At 48.6% G+C, this 21,559-nt stretch overlaps 12 protein-coding genes across 12 annotated transcripts; 6 read left to right on the forward strand and 6 right to left on the reverse strand.

The window, feature by feature from the left end:
* Nucleotides 1–752: 752 nt before the first annotated feature.
* ASPVEDRAFT_50191 (trans-2-enoyl-CoA reductase (NADPH) TSC13) lies at nucleotides 753–1,823 on the forward strand (the record flags this gene model as incomplete). Its single annotated transcript, XM_040814273.1, has 3 exons — nucleotides 753–792; nucleotides 853–1,068; nucleotides 1,144–1,823. The coding sequence occupies 3 exons, from the start codon at nucleotides 753–755 to the stop codon at nucleotides 1,821–1,823; spliced, it is 936 nt and encodes a 311-aa protein (XP_040664258.1).
* A 389-nt stretch (nucleotides 1,824–2,212) lies between these two features.
* Nucleotides 2,213–3,366, reverse strand: ASPVEDRAFT_147711 (putative alpha-1,6-mannosyltransferase subunit; the record flags this gene model as incomplete). Its single annotated transcript, XM_040808137.1, has 3 exons — nucleotides 3,045–3,366; nucleotides 2,534–2,967; nucleotides 2,213–2,443 (listed from the first exon to the last, which is right to left on the reverse strand). Exons 1-3 carry the CDS (start codon nucleotides 3,334–3,336, stop codon nucleotides 2,213–2,215), a joined length of 957 nt encoding a protein of 318 aa, XP_040664259.1. The 5' UTR covers nucleotides 3,337–3,366.
* Nucleotides 3,367–3,547: 181 nt separating this feature from the next.
* On the reverse strand, nucleotides 3,548–4,463 carry ASPVEDRAFT_37961 (mitochondrial 54S ribosomal protein bL28m). Its single transcript, XM_040811603.1, has one exon. The coding sequence runs from the start codon at nucleotides 4,365–4,367 to the stop codon at nucleotides 3,756–3,758; it is 612 nt and encodes a 203-aa protein (XP_040664260.1). The 5' UTR covers nucleotides 4,368–4,463; the 3' UTR covers nucleotides 3,548–3,755.
* A 247-nt stretch (nucleotides 4,464–4,710) lies between these two features.
* rvb1 (RuvB family ATP-dependent DNA helicase pontin) lies at nucleotides 4,711–6,300 on the forward strand (the record flags this gene model as incomplete). Its single annotated transcript, XM_040809772.1, has 4 exons — nucleotides 4,711–4,854; nucleotides 4,951–5,170; nucleotides 5,231–5,778; nucleotides 5,839–6,300. The coding sequence occupies 4 exons, from the start codon at nucleotides 4,711–4,713 to the stop codon at nucleotides 6,298–6,300; spliced, it is 1,374 nt and encodes a 457-aa protein (XP_040664261.1).
* A 276-nt stretch (nucleotides 6,301–6,576) lies between these two features.
* On the reverse strand, nucleotides 6,577–8,255 carry ASPVEDRAFT_185986 (uncharacterized protein; the record flags this gene model as incomplete). Its single annotated transcript, XM_040808966.1, has 3 exons — nucleotides 6,577–7,164; nucleotides 7,251–7,990; nucleotides 8,042–8,255. The coding sequence occupies 3 exons, from the start codon at nucleotides 8,253–8,255 to the stop codon at nucleotides 6,577–6,579; spliced, it is 1,542 nt and encodes a 513-aa protein (XP_040664262.1).
* Nucleotides 8,256–9,258: 1,003 nt separating this feature from the next.
* Nucleotides 9,259–10,087, forward strand: ASPVEDRAFT_122982 (v-SNARE protein VTI1; the record flags this gene model as incomplete). Its single annotated transcript, XM_040806037.1, has 3 exons — nucleotides 9,259–9,438; nucleotides 9,515–9,921; nucleotides 10,000–10,087. The coding sequence occupies 3 exons, from the start codon at nucleotides 9,259–9,261 to the stop codon at nucleotides 10,085–10,087; spliced, it is 675 nt and encodes a 224-aa protein (XP_040664263.1).
* A 297-nt stretch (nucleotides 10,088–10,384) lies between these two features.
* ASPVEDRAFT_25373 (DSC3 family protein) lies at nucleotides 10,385–11,383 on the reverse strand (the record flags this gene model as incomplete). The annotated part of the gene is made up of 1 exon (XM_040809774.1): nucleotides 10,385–11,383. The coding sequence occupies one exon, from the start codon at nucleotides 11,381–11,383 to the stop codon at nucleotides 10,385–10,387; it is 999 nt and encodes a 332-aa protein (XP_040664264.1).
* A 174-nt stretch (nucleotides 11,384–11,557) lies between these two features.
* Nucleotides 11,558–12,025, forward strand: ASPVEDRAFT_37966 (uncharacterized protein; the record flags this gene model as incomplete). The annotated part of the gene is made up of 1 exon (XM_040811605.1): nucleotides 11,558–12,025. A coding segment is annotated over exon 1 (189 nt), but the record flags the coding sequence as incomplete, so codon positions are not given.
* A 73-nt stretch (nucleotides 12,026–12,098) lies between these two features.
* Nucleotides 12,099–12,877, reverse strand: isa1 (Fe-binding Fe/S cluster assembly protein ISA1; the record flags this gene model as incomplete). Its single annotated transcript, XM_040806318.1, has 2 exons — nucleotides 12,099–12,136; nucleotides 12,190–12,877. The coding sequence occupies 2 exons, from the start codon at nucleotides 12,875–12,877 to the stop codon at nucleotides 12,099–12,101; spliced, it is 726 nt and encodes a 241-aa protein (XP_040664266.1).
* A 722-nt stretch (nucleotides 12,878–13,599) lies between these two features.
* ASPVEDRAFT_123079 (ARMH3 family protein) lies at nucleotides 13,600–16,037 on the forward strand (the record flags this gene model as incomplete). Its single annotated transcript, XM_040806045.1, has 8 exons — nucleotides 13,600–13,665; nucleotides 13,762–13,884; nucleotides 13,948–14,028; nucleotides 14,118–14,235; nucleotides 14,292–14,404; nucleotides 14,475–14,809; nucleotides 14,866–15,276; nucleotides 15,335–16,037. 8 exons carry the CDS (start codon nucleotides 13,600–13,602, stop codon nucleotides 16,035–16,037), a joined length of 1,950 nt encoding a protein of 649 aa, XP_040664267.1.
* A 245-nt stretch (nucleotides 16,038–16,282) lies between these two features.
* On the reverse strand, nucleotides 16,283–17,990 carry ASPVEDRAFT_464484 (MRG family protein). Its single transcript, XM_040813554.1, has 4 exons — nucleotides 17,731–17,990; nucleotides 17,285–17,516; nucleotides 16,802–17,177; nucleotides 16,283–16,740 (listed from the first exon to the last, which is right to left on the reverse strand). Exons 1-4 carry the CDS (start codon nucleotides 17,892–17,894, stop codon nucleotides 16,529–16,531), a joined length of 984 nt encoding a protein of 327 aa, XP_040664268.1. The 5' UTR covers nucleotides 17,895–17,990; the 3' UTR covers nucleotides 16,283–16,528.
* A 771-nt stretch (nucleotides 17,991–18,761) lies between these two features.
* On the forward strand, nucleotides 18,762–20,821 carry ASPVEDRAFT_50200 (uncharacterized protein; the record flags this gene model as incomplete). Its single annotated transcript, XM_040814274.1, has 3 exons — nucleotides 18,762–19,344; nucleotides 19,488–19,491; nucleotides 20,353–20,821. 3 exons carry the CDS (start codon nucleotides 18,762–18,764, stop codon nucleotides 20,819–20,821), a joined length of 1,056 nt encoding a protein of 351 aa, XP_040664269.1.
* Between the last annotated feature and the right edge of the window lie 738 nt (nucleotides 20,822–21,559).

Raw genomic sequence — 21,559 nt, forward strand, 5'->3', positions numbered from 1 at the left:
ATCAGCAGCTGGCGTCTGTCCAGGATTGATAATATAATGCCAAATTGCCAACGAAAATGTGCTGTTCGGGCTCTCGAATCCTGGAAATGATTCTTGATGTTTTGTCGAACGACACGTAAACTGATTAGATTCATGCGTTGTTCTTCGAAGGGTGATTCCATTTTTGCCAGACGGTACTCCGGTATTTGATTTGATTTTTTGATTTTTTTTTGGTTCAATTCCATTTATCAGGTGTAATTCCCCATTTCCAAGTTCTCACACGAGGCTGGCTTGCTCGAGCTGAGAACAGCTGACAGGCTGGGCCCTTACTCCTGTCCAGCTGAACATTGGCTCGGAGATGCCGTTGTACGGTGTATGGCCCTGGTAGTTTGGTGACTAGACTCAAATGCGATAGTGGAAGCTGAGTATGGTGAGTTAGCGTATTCTTATGTGAGATTTGAGGTGAGGTATGATTTTCGAGAATCCACTGGCATTTCATTTCGCCAGGCGAATATTATATAGTCTTTTTTTATGCGGATCATTTTGAATTCACGGATACTTCCTTTCGGCGGGGACGAATAGATCAGCGATAGTGTAGGATCACGTGATTCTCGACCGAGGCTAGCTTTGAGGGCAATTTCGTTGGGGAGCTTGTCCGACATTCTTGCCCTGAACTTCCGAAGTCTTCAGAGCCGCCGGACAATTGGTTCCTGGTCAACTGTATTCACAGTGGGATATTTTTCTTGAGTGTTCCAATTGTAACAACGTTTCCAATGGCTCCTTCAACAGTGACTGTGACTGTTCAGTCACGGGGTAAGCTTTGTCTGCGTGTACCTAAATTGGATCACCAACGAGACTAATACGGCAGCATAGGAAAACCCATCAAGAAACTCCCCAAGGAAGTTCAAATTGCCCCGAGCGCATCGACCCAGGAGCTTTACAGCAAGCTGGCGGAAGCCTCAGGATACTCTGTTCATCGTTTGAGAATCACAAAAGCAGCAGACCGGGCTTTGGTTCCAAACTCGAAGGATAGCACGATTGAGGGGAATAGTCTCAATGCGGAGACTGTCCTCCATGTGAAGGACCTGGGTATGTTCTAATTAAGTCCTGAGGCTAGCAATGCTTTGCTTATTTTCTTTTTTTTTTTTTTTTTTCGCCTTCCAGGACCCCAGATCAGTTGGCGCACCGTCTTCATCATCGAATACCTTGGCCCGCTTCTGATCCCAGCTCTTTTCCTTTTCCCGCTCCGACCATACTTGTACTATAACTTCGACAACATCCCCGAGCCAAGCGACTTTCAGCTTATTGTCTGCGCCCTTCTCATTCTACATTTTCTCAAGCGCGAGTATGAAACTATCTTTGTCCACCGTTTCAGCAATGCCACGATGCCCGCCTTCAATATTTTCAAGAACAGTGGTCATTATTGGGTCTTAGCCGGTGGCAACATTGCCTATTGGGTTTTCCGGCCTGATTCAAATGCAGCGACTGGGCACGTCAATCCAATCCTACTGTACATTGGGATCGCCCTCTACGTATTTGGAGAGCTGGCAAACTTCAACGCCCACTTGGTGCTGCGTGACCTTCGCCGCCCTGGAACTACGGAAAGAGGTATCCCGTCCGGATTTGGATTCCGCACTGTTACTTGCCCCAACTACTTTTTCGAGGCTGTTTCTTGGGTTGGCGTCTACTTAGCGAGTGGCCTCAGCTGGAGTGTCCTGTTCTTCATTGTTGTCGCATCGGCACAAATGGCCGTTTGGGCGCAGAAGAAGGAACGTCGTTATCGTAAGGAATTTGGCGATAAGTACAAGCGCAAGCGATTTGTTATGCTCCCCGGTTTGATTTAGAGAACGGGCAATGGAGAGAGTGGAGTTCTCTGGAGTAGGGGGCTGGTGGGTGTCAAGGTTATACGCTCGTTGCCTCATACTGAGTGGTAAGGAGCATGTGCCACACGTGGTGCATATATGGGGGGGATGTTCTACTACCATACTAAATAAAGGGGTATCACCCAAGTGAGGTCTACTGATTGTAAAATTGCTTTACAATTGTTAACAGAACGCGACCTGCTAATAATTATTAATGAATAGTATTATTGAACTAAGAACAGTCTATGCAAGAGAATGAGAAACGTTCAACGCTTGAGAGATACAAGAGTTCAAACATGCCTGCATGCTGATAAGTCGACATTCTATGCGCAGGAACCCATAAGAGAGCATCACCAAAACTTCAAGTGCAGTCACTCAATCGCTAACCTCTTCGCCCACAATTTGTAATAAGGATCCATCTCCCGCTCGCAATTTCGATTGGGATCAGTGTCACATCCAAAGAATCGAATGACCAAATCCCCATCCTTGTAGGTGCCGTCAACGGAGGCACTAGCTGAGTCCTTGCTATATGCATTGATGACTCGCTGAGGGATTAAGGCCAATCGAGCCATAACCGTTGGATGCCATTGGACAATATGTTCCTGGTAAACCAAGGAACGGTTAGTTAATCTCGCGAGGGCCAGGGGAGGGAAATGGGGAGGGTAAAGTATAGTGTCGGATTGCATTCATACCAAGCTGTGAGTTTCGGCCTTTCCAAAGTTATAGCTTCGGTACAGAGGGTCAAACCATGTGTCAAGGAAGAAGCGCGCAAATTCCCCTTGTCGAAGCACAAAGCTCCCCGTGTTCAAGTCCTCTGCATCGTTCGTGACCATGAGATCAATATCCTCGGGACGGAGATGAGCAAAGGTCTTGATAACGCTATCTGGTGGTACAACGGGCACGTCCCGGCGCATTAAGGATTCGAGCCTGTGCTTGCCCAATAGGCGGTTTTCGAGTGATTCGGCCGGGTTCATAAATAGTGCATGCGTATCAAGGTAGAAGAAGTAGGTTGATGAGGGATGTGTCGCCATTGCATGTCGGACTGCGGGGACTAGCCCCCAGCTCCGCGGGGAAAGTCCTATATATGGGTCGTAGTCGGATAGGCTGGCGAAGAAGTTTGTATAGCCTGCAGGTGGAGAAAGATTCGTCCGTTAATACATTGAGGATAAATTACTTCATGAGATGCAGCTCTATAAGACTTACCATGTCGCTCTGCGTAGTCTTCTCTGTTCTTGATGATCTTCTGTAGATAAGTGTCGCTGTATGAGGCTCGATCTAGCACCGTGACAATAACGACGTCCGTTGTCCCAATTGGAGCCGCAGCAGTGCCTGTGCTAGCATAGAAGAGTTGCGACAGGAGAAAGAATACAGCGATGAGGGCGACACTCAGAATCGCAACCGCTTTAAGTTGTTTGCGACGCTGGTAGGATATGGGTGATGAACGAGCGTAGGGAGGAGCCGCAAAGCTCTTTTTCGGAGGCACAGCAAATTGCATAGTGATCGGGTATTCAATTAATCATCTCATTATTCTGTACCCCTAGTCTCTAAGGAAGTTGAGGAAGACTGGAGTTTTGAATGTGACGGGACTTCCACTGTACATGGTACTACCGGATGCGGAAAATGACACCCAGGATCATCGTTGGACCGAGGCCTGGAAAGCAGCCGATGTTTCAGGTAGTCGGCCCACTAGGAAAAGGAATCGTACGTGGATATTGTAAATATTTATGAGTATTGGCAGAGAAAATATGATCTCATAGAGTATAAATACACCAGAAGAGGAAAAGCTAATGAGGAATCGAGCAAAAGCCTGACAGATTCTAAAAGTCCCATAGTTCCGGGACCAATGTCCAGCAATCATGATATAATACAAACACCCAACGGCCACTCGGGGAATATTGTCTTCGTGAATTGTCGCTAGTAGTTCTTTTCGTTGTAGGTCGGCTTCGTGAGTTCTGCAATGTTGGTGTGCTCCTCCACTTGCGTCTTGATTTCCCCTTCCTTCTGCTTTACCCACTCTTCAAATGTCGGCGGCTCTGGCAGACCTAAACGCTTTCTTTCCTTTCGAAACTGTTCTTGAATCTTGTCCGTCTGCATCACTTGCCATCGGAGTTTCCATCCAAAGACCCCCAGCTCCTTGATTCGCGCAGGTCGGTCGTCCAATAAGTAATTATCGAGGCCCCCTGCCTTCCGGATGGTTCGTAAAGCCTTTCTTGTAACCTTGATAAAAAGGAAGTCCTCCAGTGCATCACTCCATATCTTCTTTCGTCGAACGTTGGGTTTCCAGAACCGTCGCGTTTTCCCTTCGTTCCGGCCCTGGGAGATCTTGTTTCCGAATTGGATTGTTGTTCCTCCGTAAAGGCCCGTGTTTGATTGCCGGTACGTATAATTCGGGCTATAAGGATAAGGTGGGATGTAGTCCGGTAATTTTGGGAGTTTCTGCGTTGGTCGTGTTGTAGAGAACGATCGTTTTGAAGCTGTCAGGGACAGGCTTCGGAATGCCGCTGAGAAAGAGGGCGGAAGGGACATTCTGGAATATATCGGCAACTTTACCAGCCGCTTCTGAATTGACACTCAGGAACGCTGGAACGCGACAGGGGAAGTTGAAGCGAGTCGAAGTCCGCCGTGGATGAAGCTGGAGACGATTTGGTCGGAAGAATTTGGAGTTGGGCTGACCGCCTTGGCATAATAATGAACGGATTTCCGCAACAGCTGCATTCCAGACCTGCTGGCCGACCATCAATTTCCTCGTTATCCGCAGTTAAATAATTTCTTCTTCTTGATCGCTCGCACGAGTTCTTATAGAATTGGTTATCTGTCTCAACTAGTCCCTGCCGCGTCCTTTTGATCGAGGCCGCATCCCTCCTTCGCCATGGTTCAAATCAGTGAAGTCAAGGGCAATTCGCGCGACAACAGAACAGCTGCCCACACACACATCAAGGGCCTAGGGTTACGTCCGGATGGCACTGCAGAGGCCTCCGGTGATGGCTGGGTTGGACAGGCGTCCGCTCGAGAGGTGTGCAACACTACAAACCCTTTTGCTTGACGCCATTTTGAACTCTTTTTCGAACGGCACAGATGTACGGTTTAACTAATTGAATTTCGGAAATAGGCTTCTGGTGTTGTAGTGGACTTGATTAAGGCGAAGAAAATGGCTGGCCGGGCTGTACTTCTTGCGGGTGGCCCAGGAACTGGAAAGACTGCTCTTGCGCTCTCTGTGTCTCAGGAGCTCGGGACAAAGGTTCCATTCTGCCCTATTGTTGGCAGTGAGATCTACTCTGCTGAGGTCAAGAAGACTGAAGCCCTTATGGAGAACTTCCGGAGAGCGATTGGTACGAATCACTCTCATTAGTATTGTGGATTAGCTTCCGCAACTAACATATTTCTTGTAGGTCTCCGTGTGCGGGAAACAAAGGAGGTATACGAAGGCGAAGTTACAGAACTCACACCCCAGGAGGCAGAGAATCCACTAGGAGGATATGGTCGCACAATCAGTCATTTGATCATTGGCCTGAAATCCGCAAAGGGAACCAAGAAGCTGCGCCTAGATCCAAGCATCTATGAAGCCATCCAAAAAGAGCGCGTCACTGTTGGAGACGTCATCTACATCGAAGCGAACACCGGGGCCTGCAAGCGAGTAGGTCGATCCGATGCCTATGCGACTGAATTTGACCTCGAAGCCGAGGAGTACGTTCCGGTGCCAAAGGGCGAGGTTCACAAGAAAAAGGAGATTGTGCAAGATGTGACACTGCATGATCTGGACATCGCCAATGCTCGGCCCCAAGGAGGCCAAGATGTCATGAGCATGATGGGACAACTCATGAAGCCAAAGAAGACCGAAATTACGGACAAACTGCGACAGGAGATCAACAAGGTAGTGAACCGCTACATCGACCAGGGCGTTGCAGAGCTGGTTCCCGGTGTCCTATTTATTGATGAGGTTCGTTTGTCGCATTGTTTCCCTCTATCAGCTTCGCTATTTTCCTAACACAAGTCACAGGTCCACATGCTGGATATCGAATGTTTCACATATCTCAACCGAGCCCTAGAATCCTCGATATCCCCCATCGTCATCCTTGCCTCAAATCGCGGCCACACTGTCATCCGCGGCACTGACGACGTTGCCGCTGCGCACGGTATCCCTCCCGATCTTCTCGCTCGTCTACTCATCATCCCCACTCATCCTTACTCCCCCGACGAAATTAAGACTATCATCCGTCTCCGTGCCAAGACAGAAGGGCTCAACATCACCGATCCCGCTCTAGAGAAGGTTGCCGAGCACGGCAGCAAAGTCAGTCTACGTTATGCCCTACAACTCCTGACGCCAGCCAGCATCCTTGCGCGAGTTAATGGGCGACCTGGAGGAATCGAGGAGGCGGATGTGGCTGAATGCGAGGACCTTTTCCTGGACGCGAAGCGGAGTGCAGTGATCGTGAGCCAGGACAGCGAAAAGTTTCTTTAATTCACATCGACCCTGTGATAAGGGAGCTTGGGTATACCTTGCCATCGGAAAGAAGCAGGGCGACGGGGCGCAAAGGGTGGACTAGAAACAAATGAAGAATTAACCGAGTAATATGTATACAATGTCTTATGGGCTGTTTGGGTTTTACTGGAAAGGCGAAGTTTCGGCTTTTTCTTAGAAACAATATCATGTTGATGTCAAGGTTTAATGTTTGTAACTGCCCTTATTAAAAAAGATGATTCCAAGTCTGCTATGTCCGTCACGAGCATTCAGAATTCAAGCCCTAGTTGTTTTGGAGAGGATAACACGGGCTCTAGCTCTGCCAGGGGTGTGGATACGTCCTAGTAATATCAAAACGATCTCTACTACAAGGATTAGCGCGCGAATTGCCTGCAGGACTGTCTTGACCAAGTTGTGTCGAAGTCCCGAGTGTCTATGTAAGAACTTCGTCGTGTCTAAAGGTTGCGGATGAAAGACGGCATGGAAGGGGACAGTAGCTCCGAGGCCTACAGCCATTTTCAAGCCAGAAGTTAACGCATCCTCCAAGAGCCCACGGCCTGTCCAGTAAAAGCCGTAATTTAGGCCTCGCGTGTTCTGTATGGAAATAAGGCGCGACTGTGCGTCAAGTGAGGCTGCGGAAGGTTCGGGTTCAGTAAACTCCCAAACTCCCTGAACTAGGCTGGGGTGAGGTGGTGAGACGGAGTTTAAAGTAATGAATATATCGCCGAAACGCGAAGCGGGAATGTCTTGTAGTACATTGACGTCGTATCTCAAGCAAGACTTGGGAGGTACGAAACCCCGTTGCTGATAGTCTGGTGATGCCATAATGAAATTATAGCCAGGTGCAGCATCATAGGTAGTTGGCTATAAACCGACCCATATTTTAGCGGGAGTGGAAAATGTAGTGGAGGACTTGATGGCATTCTAGGGCATTAAGGGGTCTTTAAAACAGCAGACTGGCTTACATGGGCATCTGAATGTATAACTGCGATATTCCTAGTCACTCCTAGACACCGCAGAATATTCTTTTCTTCGGCAGTTGCAGTCGATCCCAGTAATCGGAGAATTTCTTGCCCGTCCACTGTGAGTATGATATGATCGAAATGCGAATGTTTCCCATTGGACGTCACAAGATCATACTGTGACTTAGAGCGTCGCGTAATCTCGTTCACTTTTGTCTGAAAATGCAGTTTTTCCAGGGGGAAGTCCTTAGCCATTGCCTCAATGAGATATTTCACCCCAGGATCGATACGCCGCCATCTTGGTATTGTATCACGCATGGAAAGGAGCTGATGGTCGCTCAAAGAATGAATCAGTGCCTTGACGGGCAGCCGTGAGAGAAACCTCCCCACATTGGTTCTCCACAGCGTTGAAAGCAATGGTGTGAGATACCTATCCCGAAAATCATCAGAATATCCATTGTCTAGGAGATAGCTCTCAGTCGAGTCCTGCGTATCTGCACCCTCAACAACCGGTTTGGTCAGCACATCAGCTCCCAGGAATCTAAGACTGAGAACGTCTAGCAATAGCCGGTAAGTCTCCAGCTTGCATAGAATTCGAGGACAAAAAAGAATGCTTTTCAGGATACTGAGGTGCCATTTGAAGACAGAGGTATCGTCAACGATGCCAAAGGAAAATGGAACAGCAGTTGTACGAATCCTCAGATAGCGAAGTAGAGAGGTGAGGTTAGCTGGACATGGGTTAGCCTGAAAATATTGAAGCGCTTGAGAATGGTACTAACGACAAGCATTTGGGTTGAATGTCGGCAACTCCATGTCAACTTGGATCTTATTGCCACTGTTCTCTAGCAGCAAGGTCTTCATATGTCCGCCAAGTGCGGACGAAGCTTCGAATAAATGGACATCGAGACAAGATCCTTGTAGAGCCCAGAAGGAGGCGACTCCCGTGAGGCCACCACCTACAATAGCAACCTTCGGAGACTTGGTGGTCGCCATCGGTAATAATCGTGTCGATGAGGTCGGTTATCCAAATGAGAGAGACTGGTCGAACATGGCAAGACAAATAAGAACAACAAACTATATGAAGCCCTAGAAGCCAGCTTCGGGGGCGTTCCACATAAGTTAAAGCCCCAACAACCTATCTCCGCAAGGAGGACAGATGTAAGAAATGGCTCTAGCTTAGTATCTAAGAGGTGAGGGAAATAAAGGAAATAGACCGAGAAGAAGTGACGAGGAAATCCCGCAAAACCAGAGGCAATTGGGCCAGGCTTAGCTGCACAGACTGCAGGAGTATGCAACCTTCGAGAGACTAAGCGTATCAGATGACGGACAGGCCTGACGAAATCGGTCTATTCTACTACGGGGTATAGGGCCTGCGCACCGAGACCGGTATTGTCGAGGTATGTCATGCGTTGTATGGGGAGATGTGTCACAGCATCCAGACCCTGCAGCTTGGCTAAATCCCTTTGGAGGCAGTGTGGGTTGAGCGGTTAATGAGGACTCATGGCTCCGGTGACCTCCATTACTCCAGTCATTTTCGTCGCCTCATATAATGGATAATCCCACACAAAACAATTTATGTAAGAGTGAACCAAGCAATGAACCAGAATAAGCAGCGCTAGAGTGATGGCGTTTAAAGGATGAAGTTGAAGCTCTTTGCGGATCTTACAGAAGCGTCGGCGGCGGACAATCACGTGGCTCTGGCCTTGAATGCAAGCCGTAGGCCGCCAGATTCAACCATCATCATCGTCGGCGCGCCCAGCCTATCTCGATTGATTTTCGCTATTCTCTTCTTCATTCCTTTCGAGCGCCCGCACTTACGTGTGCTTTGCTTCCGAGCTGTTTGCTCGAGTGCCCACCGTCCCACACGCCGCCAGTTATCAGCACCGGCTACCAGCCTCCGCCTTCTTATCACCCCCGGGATTGATTGAGCTCCAGCTCTAGCACCAGAACCTCAATCTCCCCACAACCATAACAGACTTCTGTCCATCACATCATAATGTCGAACCCTCTTGATACGGACGCTGGCTCTGAGATGTTCAGCAGTTATGAGACGGAGCTGAACCTCGTCCAGGCTGATCTGAACCAGAAACTCGACCAGATCGCGGAACTGAGCGGCGAGCAACGCAACTCAACTATCCGACAAGCAGAGACCGCGCTAGAAGAGGCAACAGAGTTGGTTAGTAGGACACGCTTTCTTTGTCTAACCCGGCGTCATACAACTGAGGTTTGCATGTGAGCTAACTCCCCCGCAGTTGGATCAACTCCGTCTCGAGAAGCAGAACATTCCCAGCGCAGCACGGTCGAAAGTCAATACTCGCTTCCGCAACTATTCCACTGATGTCGACGAGGCGAGACGCAAACTTAAATCACTTTCCGATGACCGAAAAGCGCTATTTGGCGATCGTTACACCGATGACCCACAGGATGAGCATTTAGAGCAGAGACAGCAACTCCTTTCCGGGACCGACCGCTTAGAACGAAGCTCTGCTAGACTGCAAGATAGCCAGCGCATTGCTTTGGAGACCGAAGGTATTGGTGCCAACGTTTTGGCTGACTTGCGTGTGCAGCGAGAGACTATCGAGCATACAGGCGGAATGTTGCACGAGAGCGAGGGATATGTAGACACAAGTATCAAGACTCTGAGAGGAATGGCCCGTAGGTACTGTCGCCCTTGGTTCTTGCATTGATTTTTGTTATTCGACTCCAAGCTTGGTACTAACGTCTCCGACTTGTACAGGATGGCTACGAATCGGATAATCACGATTGCCATAATCACGGTTCTGATTCTTTTGATTTTCGCTGTTATCTACAGCAAGTTCAGTTAGACATTGACTTTAGCGGGCGTTGAATCTTATTCGATTATGTTGACTTTACTGTCGTTTCCTCTCGCGCAAACTGCGGAATGTTGTATGATAGCATCATTGTCGAGCTTTCCATGATAATACTCTCTACTAATTACCAAAGTTCTACTGATAAATTGTCGATCCCATTTGCTCGTCGCTAAGTTGATAGAAGTAACAAAAAAAGGGGGGGTATCATAGACCAACAATCATCCAATCATAGAAAACGTAACAGACTCAAAAAAGCTCCCGTAATCGAAGCCACCAACACAGCGGGCTACGTTAGTTCATAATTCGCATTGCGCCAAACGCAATATTGACCACCACGCCCACAAAGACCGCCAATCCCTTCCGCCAACTCCAAACTCCTTCCTCCCTCCGCAACCACATTGCACAACCAACAGGCCAAAAGAATCCCATCACAGCGCCCCAAAGCATATCGTCAATTGCACCTCTCGAACTTGTCCCAAAGCCACCATCATCGTCGCCGAAAGCGACCCCTTCTCCACCCGCCATAGCGCCGCCTGTCGCCATCGAAGACGATCCCTCGTCCAACCATCGGTCCTCAAGCTCACGCAGTTCCGCCCCACTTGGCATCGTGTCCGGTGTCCTGGAGACAGACAGGATAGCCATAAACTGGGACCGGAGAGCCGTGACTTCGGCTGCCGTGAACCCAGCTGAGACTAACCTATCAAAGCCTCGGGGTACAGGTACCGTAGAAGAGGGTTGGCCATGGCGTTGTCGGTCAGGGCCTGGTTTCTCAGTAGTCCCCTCATTGTCAGACCCTTGCGAGTCCTGGTGATTCTTTTGTAGCGTCGAAACAGCAGCGGCTTCGGCTGCGAGGTCTACAGCGCTTAAGGTGATGTCGCCGATGGAGCAGTGGACGTAGAGACGAGGTGGTTCGCGGACGGGTGTTTTGCCTTTGTCCCGTTTAGCAGTGCTGGGCTTTTGGTCGGTATTTTCTGAGTTCGCATCATTGCCTGGGTTCAATGCCGGCTTGGTAAATCGGGTTGGTGGAGGTGGTAGTTTGAGAGAGACTGCGAGAGGGGTTGTGTCTTCGAGACCACGACCGGCGTAGATCAGACGGAGACGATGGGAGGATAGACTTGTTGGAAGGCGAGTGCGAATTGCCTGTTTGAGCCCTGCGGCTGTGGTAGTATCTGGGTAATCGATGTCAAGGCGCAGGTCTGGTATTGATGCGGAGAAACGGACTGTGAGGAAGAGCGTGTCATCCTCCAACGCCGGGGGGGCGGAAGATAAGCCGTTTGGTGCTGCTGCCATGTCTCATTGAACTCTGTTCATAAGGTTTATTATATCTGAGATTTCATTTTTCGGATGTGATGTCTATTCGAAGGTGGGAGAATAATGGGATGCGGTCAGGTTGCCTTGACAATTACAATGGCGCCACGTGATATCCAGTCCAGTGAAAGAACAGTCCCAGCCAGCCTGGGAATCAACGAACTCTACAGCATGAGAGGTTTCAAACTAGGGTCTTCCTTTTTCATGATCTCCCTGCGATGATGGTCTACTGCACCGGTGTCTCATTTTCCCAGGTGGCCTTCTTTGCTGCCCTTTTCTCCCTTTTGTCCATACAAGCCGTCCATCCTATAGTTCCACTACTACGGCCAATCTCATTCGAGAGCGCCGAGAAACAGAATCCTAAAGTCAATAACTATAACACGTCAAACAATATACGGTTTATTTGTAAGGTGGTTGAATATTTTCGATCATCATATAGTGTATAATAGAATTTTCATGTCGGTTCTATAGCGATAAGCTTAGTGATAGATATTTGACAAATGAAAGGGAGCACGCCGTTGGAAGCACAGGCGCCAGGGCAGCATAGCTCTATGTGTTTGTTATACAGATGTTGGGATGAATATCCCGGGAATCATTAAAAGAAGTTCACCATCCAGAAACGCCATCCAATGCACCAACGAGTAACACGACTGTCGAAAGAATCATGTCCTGACGAAAATTTGAAGGGATAGAAGTTTCAAACCATGAATGATTCGCCACAGCCACATTCCTCCTCTGTATATTACGTTAGTGATCCTATCAAATAGACTCAAATCAAGGATACTCACTGATGTTAGGATTGCGGAATACAAATCTCGCACTCAATTTATCCTCTTGCCAGTCCATCTCACTGCCAATTATGCTGAATAATGCCTTGCTATCAATGAGGACCTTTACGCCATCCTGCTCGACAACCTCGTCAAAAGTACCCGGCTTCTCCACGTATTCCAGATGATAGGCCAGACCAGAGCAGCCACGGTTCTTGACACCGACTCGAATTAATTTTGGATCGGGCTGAGACAACATGCTCTTTAGTTGTTCGATTGCGATTGGCGTCAATTTCATGGCTGCTTTGCGAGGACGTAGCTTTCTGCGGGGTTTCTCAGGGGTCTTGGAAGTAGCGGGAGTGGATTCAACAGGTTTCGATTTCTGAGCCTCGTCTTTGCTAGCATCGGTCTTTTGCTCGGCGCTTTGTGTTTCTTGAGGCTTAGCAGGTTCGCGAGGAGAAAGGAAATCCGCAGCGACAGAAGAATCCTTAGGACCAGGGCTTGGTGGTATCGGGAAAGTCGAAGGTAGAGTGTGCGGTCGGTATGCCGTGGCTGTCTGCATATCACGCTTTGAGGACCGGTAGGCATTCCCGTATGATGAGAACAGACGGTACCTAGGTGCCATGCGTATGCTAGATGGCTGCTTCACACAACGGAGAAACGCGGATGATGTCACCGGCGAATTCATTGTTGGTCTGCAGAGCGACATGATGTGCGGAAAGCAAAGAAATAGTGAGGTGATGAATAATTTCTATGCAAAAAGGAGCAATTATCGAGTGCTCATGTGGTATATGGGTCAGAGATTGATGGGCGAAACTGCAAGGTAGTTTGAGAACAGTTCGTCATGTATTTTGGAGGCGGAAAACTCCCAGCAGTTGTCGGCGGCGGGATCGGTTAAAACGGGGACCGCGCCCGTGCAGAGTACCCGGGTGCGCCAATCACCATCAAGGTGTTTCTACACAGTCAGGTATGGCGCCACTTTTCTTGCCCTTGCAACTCATCTTATGACAACAAATATTATTATTATGGCACCTGAAGCCTCAAGCTAGATCGAACCAATTTCCTATCCGCATCAATATCTTTATTTTGAGCTTCTTGCAGAGCTTTGTGGTCTTCGCAAACGCCGGCATTAATAATACGTTTCCTGCCTGAGGCAGAAAAGAAGTGGCAACATCAGGTGACTTTCATCATGACTAAGCCCATTGAGAGTAGGTGCCAAGATGTGGCTCGAATCCAAGCCACAAGTCAGGCTGGGGTCCAGAGCATGTCACATGTGGCCGTTCCTGAGACAAGCGATGTGGTGGTTATTATCTGCAAACAACTCAAATTCATTCAATGGGGTCGAGGAAGTCATAATATTTTTTCATTCCTTCGTTGCCGTCTCTCTTCATTCTTCTTCTCGTTCAATTCCTGCAATGCCGGCGGTGGACCATGTCTACCACCATGGAATCCCCCTTAACGCAGCAAAGTAGACCGGAAACTTTCAAGCCTAAGATTGTTCAACTATATGAAAACCTATTCCATGTACCCCACCCTTTGCGGCCGCGGCCCATCTTTAAAAGAGAAAGAAGAATATATGCTAATCATGTGTAGAGTTCTGACTATGTTGATCCCTCAGAAGGGTTTTGGAGGGAATTCTTCTTGTTGCCGCCTGATCGAGCTCAACTGAACGGCATCCTCGAGGCTCTTAGTCCCGATGAGACGCTCAGCCTCCAGGTCCGTGATACTGTTATGACGTTTCATTATCATTAAATATATAAAGCACTGACCACCTTCCAGTCCAACACCCAACAACTCTTTGCTCGTGGGATTCGAGAAGCTGCGTCTGGATCCAGTCCTGTGGACTCGTATGCCCTGGAGGTAAGTGACCCAACATGAAGATGATCGCATTCAAGTTTCTAATTGTATTTTAGACCTTGACGGTCTTCTTGGCCTGTATTTTGAAAAAGAAGTACACAAATCCTAGCTCCGATGTCATCACTGTTCTGGCCGGGCTCGACAAAGTTGACCAAGTCATATCCAACTTTGTCGCTGTCTTGGATGGCATAATCCGCAGCGGCGGTAACAGTAAGTTATCCTATCACAATTATCCGTAACCATGCAGTGCCTTAATTCCTCCTCAGATGACATCCGGTTCAAGGCCATCCGAACGGCCGTCGCCATGACGAGTGGGGCGTATAAGACTAGCCTAGTGACTTACTTCACTCATCGAGATCTGTTTCCTTCGATCATGAAGGTTAGAACCCCAATTTCTATAGTCTCTAACCGGCGCAACCATGTGTAAGGCTAACCGAACAACCTCAAAGCTTGTGCATGAATCGGAAATGACAATGCAAGTTTTCGAGCCATTTCTCCTCCTAGGACTGCTCGCCAACTACAACAAATTCGAGTTTCAAAACCCATATCAACTACGGCTCGATGACTTTGTGAACGAATCGAGTATCCAGAAAATTGTAAAAGGAGTTGGTATCTCATGTGGTGCCCTGAGAAACGGATATGTGGCAGTACAGGACGATTCCCCCGAAGGCTGGTCCCTGGTGGGAACGTTGATCTATTTTGGATTAGGTGTATTGACGCCGAGTAAGAAGGACAAGCCATCTCCTCCCTCGCCCGAAGAGGCAAAGGAAATGTTTGCGGCCTTGTAAGTTCCCCTTTGCAATTCCTTCGGCTCCGTGAGTCCATCGCTAATGAAGCTAGGCCTGCAAAACAAGCGGCCATTCTCCTAGCAACCTATGATTTTACTAACGCAAATAAGCTTTTTGGCTACCATTTGATCAATTCTGCTCCTGAAAAAGATACTGAGGAGTCCCCTTTCTCGAGCTTTCTTTCCCTGACCTCTTACCTTCTGCATCACGCATACCGCTCTCCGAGGGTTGGACACTATGCTGAACTCAGCCTTTTCACTTTGCGAATTCTCTCAGAAGACTCGACTTCCTGCAAACTACTCTGCAGCGATGAGAGCAAAAGGAAAGTCCGCCTCTGTCGACAAAGACAGCCATATCTCCCCCTCGTTACCGGAGATAGAGTGCTTGCAACCGCTGTTTTTGATATCCTCGTTGATGCCATCTCCCACAACCTTCGACGGCGTCTTGATGTCCAGCTCTATAGGTATGACTCTTTCCGATCTTTTTACTCTGAAGATTATTTCCCTAACGTATTTTGCCAGCCACACAATTGCGATTCTCCTCCGTATCCTCACCTATCTCTCCATGAATAGAATTCGCCTCCATTACCACTGGTCGGAACTCTGGCGTACCCTGCTCTCCCTGATGCGCTTCCTTACCACATACGTCTCCGACTTAACCACAAGCCCACATATAAACACATTAACGACTTCCCTGGTCGATCTCGTCGCATTCTGCGTCGCCGCAGGCGACACATTCCTTCCCGACCCGGCTTCCTATGACGACCTCTTCTACAAACTCGTCGAAACAGGCCCTATCATCGCCAAATTCCGCGACGTTTACTCTCTTAAACCTTCGACCGCTGCGTCTTCCTCCACGCTCTCCAAACCCGTCGACTCAAACAAGGATATCCACGTCGCCGCTGTCGAAACCCTCATTTCCGTCTCCACGCATTTCTATGCGCTCCTATTCAACCCTGGCACTGCCCCCAATGCAGAGTCGGCTCCAGCCAACCCCGGCGTGGACGCCCAAGGCCAAACCCCGACTCCAATCCCGGCTGCCCAGAAAAAGAATCTGAGCCCCCGCGAGGTTCACCGTATCATAAAGCAGGGATATGACACGCTCAGCATCCAGCCTCCCGAGGGATTGAGCGCATGGACAAGATACCGCGAGACTGACTGGAAACCGGAGTTAAAGCGCGCTGCGCGGTGTGCGGTTGATGATGCTACGCATCTGGTGGCGTAGGGCAGTACCTTGTATGCTCTTCAAGCTGCTTGCTACCAATTGCCTCCCCTTTAATTCTCGTCAATTTGGTTGTTTGTGAGATAGGATGATGATACAGGTTGTTAGGTTTACTCTGTATATGTCCTAGTGATCTCAATTTGATGGGATTCAATTATAAATGTGAATATTCGCTTCTTTTCAAAGGGCCTCTTTGTTCTGTCATCGGCTCTCTCAAACCTTTAAAAAACACCCATGGTTAGATAGATCAGAAAGTTTCGAAAAAAACGGTTGGCCGCACTCCCATTTCCTAAATTCGCCGCTCTAAATAAATATATTGGTACAGAAAGAAACCGTTCTCCCAGTAATGCGTGCAGAAAAGAATCCTGTCCATCTCACGTATTTGTTCGGGGGCCGATTATGATGCGCACTAAAAGAAATAAAGAACAAAAGGAGCAATCGAAGGCAACCCTCAAATACTTGGACCCGTCGCGGTTTAGCTTATAATAGTCCGTTTAAACCAGGCGTGAGGTGGCAGTCCCAGGGGTCGGATTCGGCACTCCACGAGATTTCTCGACATACTCGTTGCTAGCAGTCATGTACCTTGTGGCGAAATAATTATTAGAATTTTTGCTGAGCCAAATTGTGAACTTTGAGAGCTCTTCGCGGAGTCTGTTAGTAGACTGGAGATCCATGTTTGTTTGCGCGATGAGTTCGGGCATCGTGGCTAAGAACTCAAGTTAGGATGTTTCTCTTGGAATAAATGCGTGGCTTATGGGAGGGCATACCGAAAAGACGCGTTAAATGTTCCGCACCGTAGATATCAAGGGGCCCTTTGTCTGCGGTCTCGGATTCCCACCTCTTGCGGAGAACACGATATTGCTCACGCTCGAATCTGTAGAGAAGAATCTTATCTAGGGACTTGTCGAAATAATCGCGAACGCCCATGATTACTTCCTCCAAGACATCAAAGTCAGATGATCCAGTGCGCTTCGGCTTCTCTTCCTTGAGATAGTCATCTAGAATTTGATTGACCGAGCTCTTAGCTGGCAACGCCACCACTTGCTGGTTTTTGGTGACATTTTCCCAGTCATCGACAAGGAGCGACTTGAGATTGTCTGGCATCACAATTCTCACAGATGGTCGGGTGTAGAAGTTCTCCTCCTAGACAGGCATTGTCAGCATGATTGGTAGAGCACGGCATGCTGGCGCATAGCGGTGGCCTCAAGGCCCCTCATTTAGCGGCTCTTATGGGAAAGATGAAAACAGACCTTTTCAACATCATTATCCCTCGCCCTCTTAGTTCCTCGGCCTGGGACGGACGTCTGCCTTTCTTCACTTCCACGAGCCGAACCGCGGTCGGATCCTCCCCTCTTCTTAACGGAGGTTTTCGTGCTCTTCTGACGAAGCGCAGCTTCAGCCTCCCGGCGAAGGGTGGTGGCCAACTCTCTATTCTCCTCCGTAAATTTACGAAGGCGATCTTGAGGTACCCAATCGTCCCAACTGTTTCAAGTTAAATCAGATATGGACTGTAAATTCAATTCGAACGCGCTCTTATTTTGCCCGCCCAAAGGTCTGAGCTGCCACGCGGGAAAAGTCAGGGGGGGTTGGAACCCAAATCTCCCTCCCTTGTGGCAAGACATCGCAACGCAAATCAAATGCACATAAACCCGAAAGCAACAAGCAAAGGGTTCTCAAGAAGATAAGTGATACGTACGTGTTTTTCCAGCCCTTATAATGGACTAGATACTCGTATGGGCTTTTTCGGTCATCCGGATCTGTGTGTCGAAGTTCGAGGATCTTTGCCTCGTACAGAATCTCGTGATGAAAGCAGAGGACCCTTTCGTCTTTTTGGTAAGTGGTTTGACCTGCTGGTGCCATTTTGGCGGCGAGGTGCTCTCAAATAGATAGTTGACGATTGAGGGCCTGATTCTTGCCCGAAGTCAAAACTCGGGTGCGTAGTGGCTCGTAGATTGAGAATATAAAGTCAGCAGCACAGAGACGTGACAGGTGTTAGCGCAGCTGTTGAATTCCAGTTGGTGATGGTCACTTGATGGCCCAGTTTGGGGAGATATGATCCTGGTCCGGATCTCCAGCAAGACACCGGGTACAGCAGGAAACACAAGATTTAAGACACGCGTGGCAACTCGTCAAATAGAGAGGTACAGTGACAGCAAGACCAGGGTATCAAGCACGAAGCTTTGTCCTAAGAAAAGTTGAGTCTCCGGTTCTCTAGGTCTAATACTCGAAGGCAGACTTACAACCGACTAGAAAGTCTCAATCGTATGATACAAAGGACACAAGTGACAAGTCAAGATAGGGGCGATGAGATTAGAACCACGGGCTATGTTGTTGAAGAGTGGGTGTTGGGGAGAGCAGGAGGGTGAAAGGAAGCAGAAGGGCGGAAGAACTACTTTACGCGTGCCTCACCAAAAAGGAAAACCGCGAACTTTGCAGAGCGGCCTGACTCTCCCGAACATCCTCCATACACCATCGACTTAACACTGTTCTCCCTTCTTGCCAATTAGCTCTTGCAATTATTATCCTGCGCTAGACTCCCTCAATACCCTAATCTCTCTTAACTTGTGTTGGGTCTTTTACCTATCATAGGTTATCATCGTTGGTCTCATCCTGGTTTCCCAGCCACGCGCTTCACATTGTTCACAAGTGTTGCACCTGCTATTGTTTATTTGCAAATCTTCTGAGATAAGGCCTATCAGAAGTTTCCAAAGCCCATAAACCTGAGCCATGGCACCCTCGGAATCTTCTATTCTCAGTAATTTTCTGCTATCGGCAGCTTCTCTGCCGACTATCATGTCCTTACAGCAGTTCACTGAGCTATTTCCAAAACGTCTTCGGTCTCACCCCTATATACGGGTGCTTTACCGAGAATTGCAACAGATTCGTGAACAAGACATGGACATAGTCAGTGAGAACATTGATAAAGAAGTCCGTCAAGGGGGCGGCCAGAAGGCAGAACTTCGGAAGGCTATGGCAAAAACTGGCATTGACGGCGCTAATATGGACGACCAACGAGAAATGGATATGGATGTCCAATTGTTTGGCCCAGAATCCGCTTCTTCTGGCGATCATCACTCGGTGTCAAGTCTCCTGTCTGCCATGGAGTCGGCTTGCGCCAATATCGAGAGTGAAATCGCTGGAGTAGACACGGAGGCGACCACTCTCTTATCAGACCTCAATTCTACTGTCGGTGAAATGAGCGATTTGCGTTATGGGAAGATGCACAGTAATGTGGGAGCATCAGATGAGGATGTGGTCCGCGAGGCAATTCGCGGGCTCGATAACCTTGAAGATGCCTGCTACTCTAAGAGTGCTACCTGATAGCTTTCGCCTACGGCATTTTGAATGTTATTCCCCGAGTGCTCACCAGTCTTGGGCTCTCATCGACACGATTGTTCTCCCCAGTTTTCGACCTGAGTCTCGAGTCTGTTCTCCTAATACCCTACGGCACAGCCACGTGTCAAATGCAAGTACGGGTTAATATCGTTGTCGGATTTGTCGAGTCTATGCGATGGACACGACATCAACATCTCCAGGTTCCAGCGCCAAACACACTAATGCCTCCCATCGTCATCGGGACGTCTAAATTGTAAGGGCTTGCTGCTGTTAGTTAAGAGAAAGGTTTACAATGACCCCTATACGCAAGCGAAACGCTACCTATCTCAGAGGCGGAGATGAAAAATACTAGCACATCACAAAAATCTGAATACAGTTCAGTTCGCTATGTATTGCAAAGGACGAAGAAAGGGCAGTAATTCACGCCATAAGCTATCTAACGTGCTCGAAGACAGCGGGCGGGTTGGTTTGATATCAACCCCGATAATGCTGGAGTGCGCTCAAGTGCCATATATTGCTTCAATGTGCCAACATTGTCCTGTTTCCGGGTTTACAGTGATCCAGTGACTGACTGCTACACATACTTTGAGCCTGCACGTTTAATTCGTTTTTCAGAATGGCTCAGCTATGATGTATTTTGTGGGTGAGGAAGATAGCAATTTAGAACAGAATTACTGAAGGAATTGGGGACTCGTCATAGTTGTTAACCTATTTTATATACAAAAATTATGAAGCTGTCTTGGTATTTATATTTTCCGGTCCGCGTATCTATGTATGATCGCCGAGATCCCCAGCTTAACTTCTGTGGAGACGCGCTAAGAATTGATTTCGCGACTCCGAGTCCGATGTCTTTCGACCCAACTGCTCGATCCCAGACATCGCAACTCTCTAACCTTACTCATATATCCCAACTACGGCGACCCCAGCAACCTATCTGATCTGCCTTTAGCAGACACCACAATTTCGCCTCACACTTTGAAAGGATGCCCTCGATTCCCCTCCATCCCCGCGCGTCCGTGTCGCGCGACGATACTCGCAATTCTCTCCCTCAACTCCTCCAAACTCCGTCCGGCCTCGCACTCCTCGAGCTCCAGGGAACCATCAATCTTCCTAACCATGATGATTCACAATTCGGGGATGAATCTTCCAATTTCCCCAGCAAAAACGATCCGTCGCTCACTTACGAAACGCCAGTTGGCAAGCTCATGTTCCCGGACTTCTCGCCGCAAAACGCGAAGGACGACTCAAAGTGGATGAAAAGAGTTTATCTCTATGTCGGAAGATACCAGCGAATGACGGGCGAGGTGAAGAAGCTACCAAAGCCCCTTGCAATTATCCAACGACGGCAACCGGAGGGCTCAGATAATTCTGGGGAACAGCTGGAGATTGTTGAGGTCGTCAAGTACAAGCTCATGTTTAAGAATCGACCGGAGCCTGTAAATGACGCTTAAATGCCAAACCAGCCCACAGGGGTCGATTTGGATATTAAGGCCAGTGAGCTCCTCATTTTACCCTTCATTCGGCCAAGGTCGAGGGTATCTACAATTCCTTCGAAAACCTTGTCGCTCAAAAACTGTTCGGCAAGGCTCGAATATGTTTACGACGCTCTATGCCGTTGGATATGCGGTAGCTGCGCCCCAAAGCGATCCGGGACGTGGATTGATAAGGAACGACTCACAGGCACCCCGTGGAAAGAAACCCACGAGACATCTGTGACCGGTGTCATGAAAAAAGCCGACTCTGATCACCAGGCTTCCGGAATACTCAACACTTTGTGCTCCAGATCTTGTTCAGCCGAAATGGGACGGGGACTTTAAAGCGAGATGTGATCACTCGGGCCGCATGCGAATACTACATACAGGAGACCCGCTGCTCGATGGCAGACACATATTATAGAGAAGTTTAATTATCCAGTATCTTGGGGATATTTACTCGGAGTATCTCCAAGTACCATCAGCAAATAATGTCGGGATTCCGCACGGCCCGACCAAATACATGCCCGCAACGGAATAATCCCGACAGCTGGGATTCGTTCCGCACTGACAACCGTGCAACATAATGCAGTGCCTTGAGTACTGTACATACTCTGCCTATCGACTAGGCACCTTAATGAATAGAGAAATAGCATACTCATTAACGACAAGTCTCAGGACTATGTTCCATGTCCTATGTAGCTTACAATAATCGAT

Source organism: Aspergillus versicolor, assembly GCF_001890125.1.
Source record: "Aspergillus versicolor CBS 583.65 unplaced genomic scaffold ASPVEscaffold_2, whole genome shotgun sequence".
In the NCBI taxonomy this organism is placed as follows: Eukaryota; Fungi; Ascomycota; class Eurotiomycetes; order Eurotiales; family Aspergillaceae; genus Aspergillus; species Aspergillus versicolor.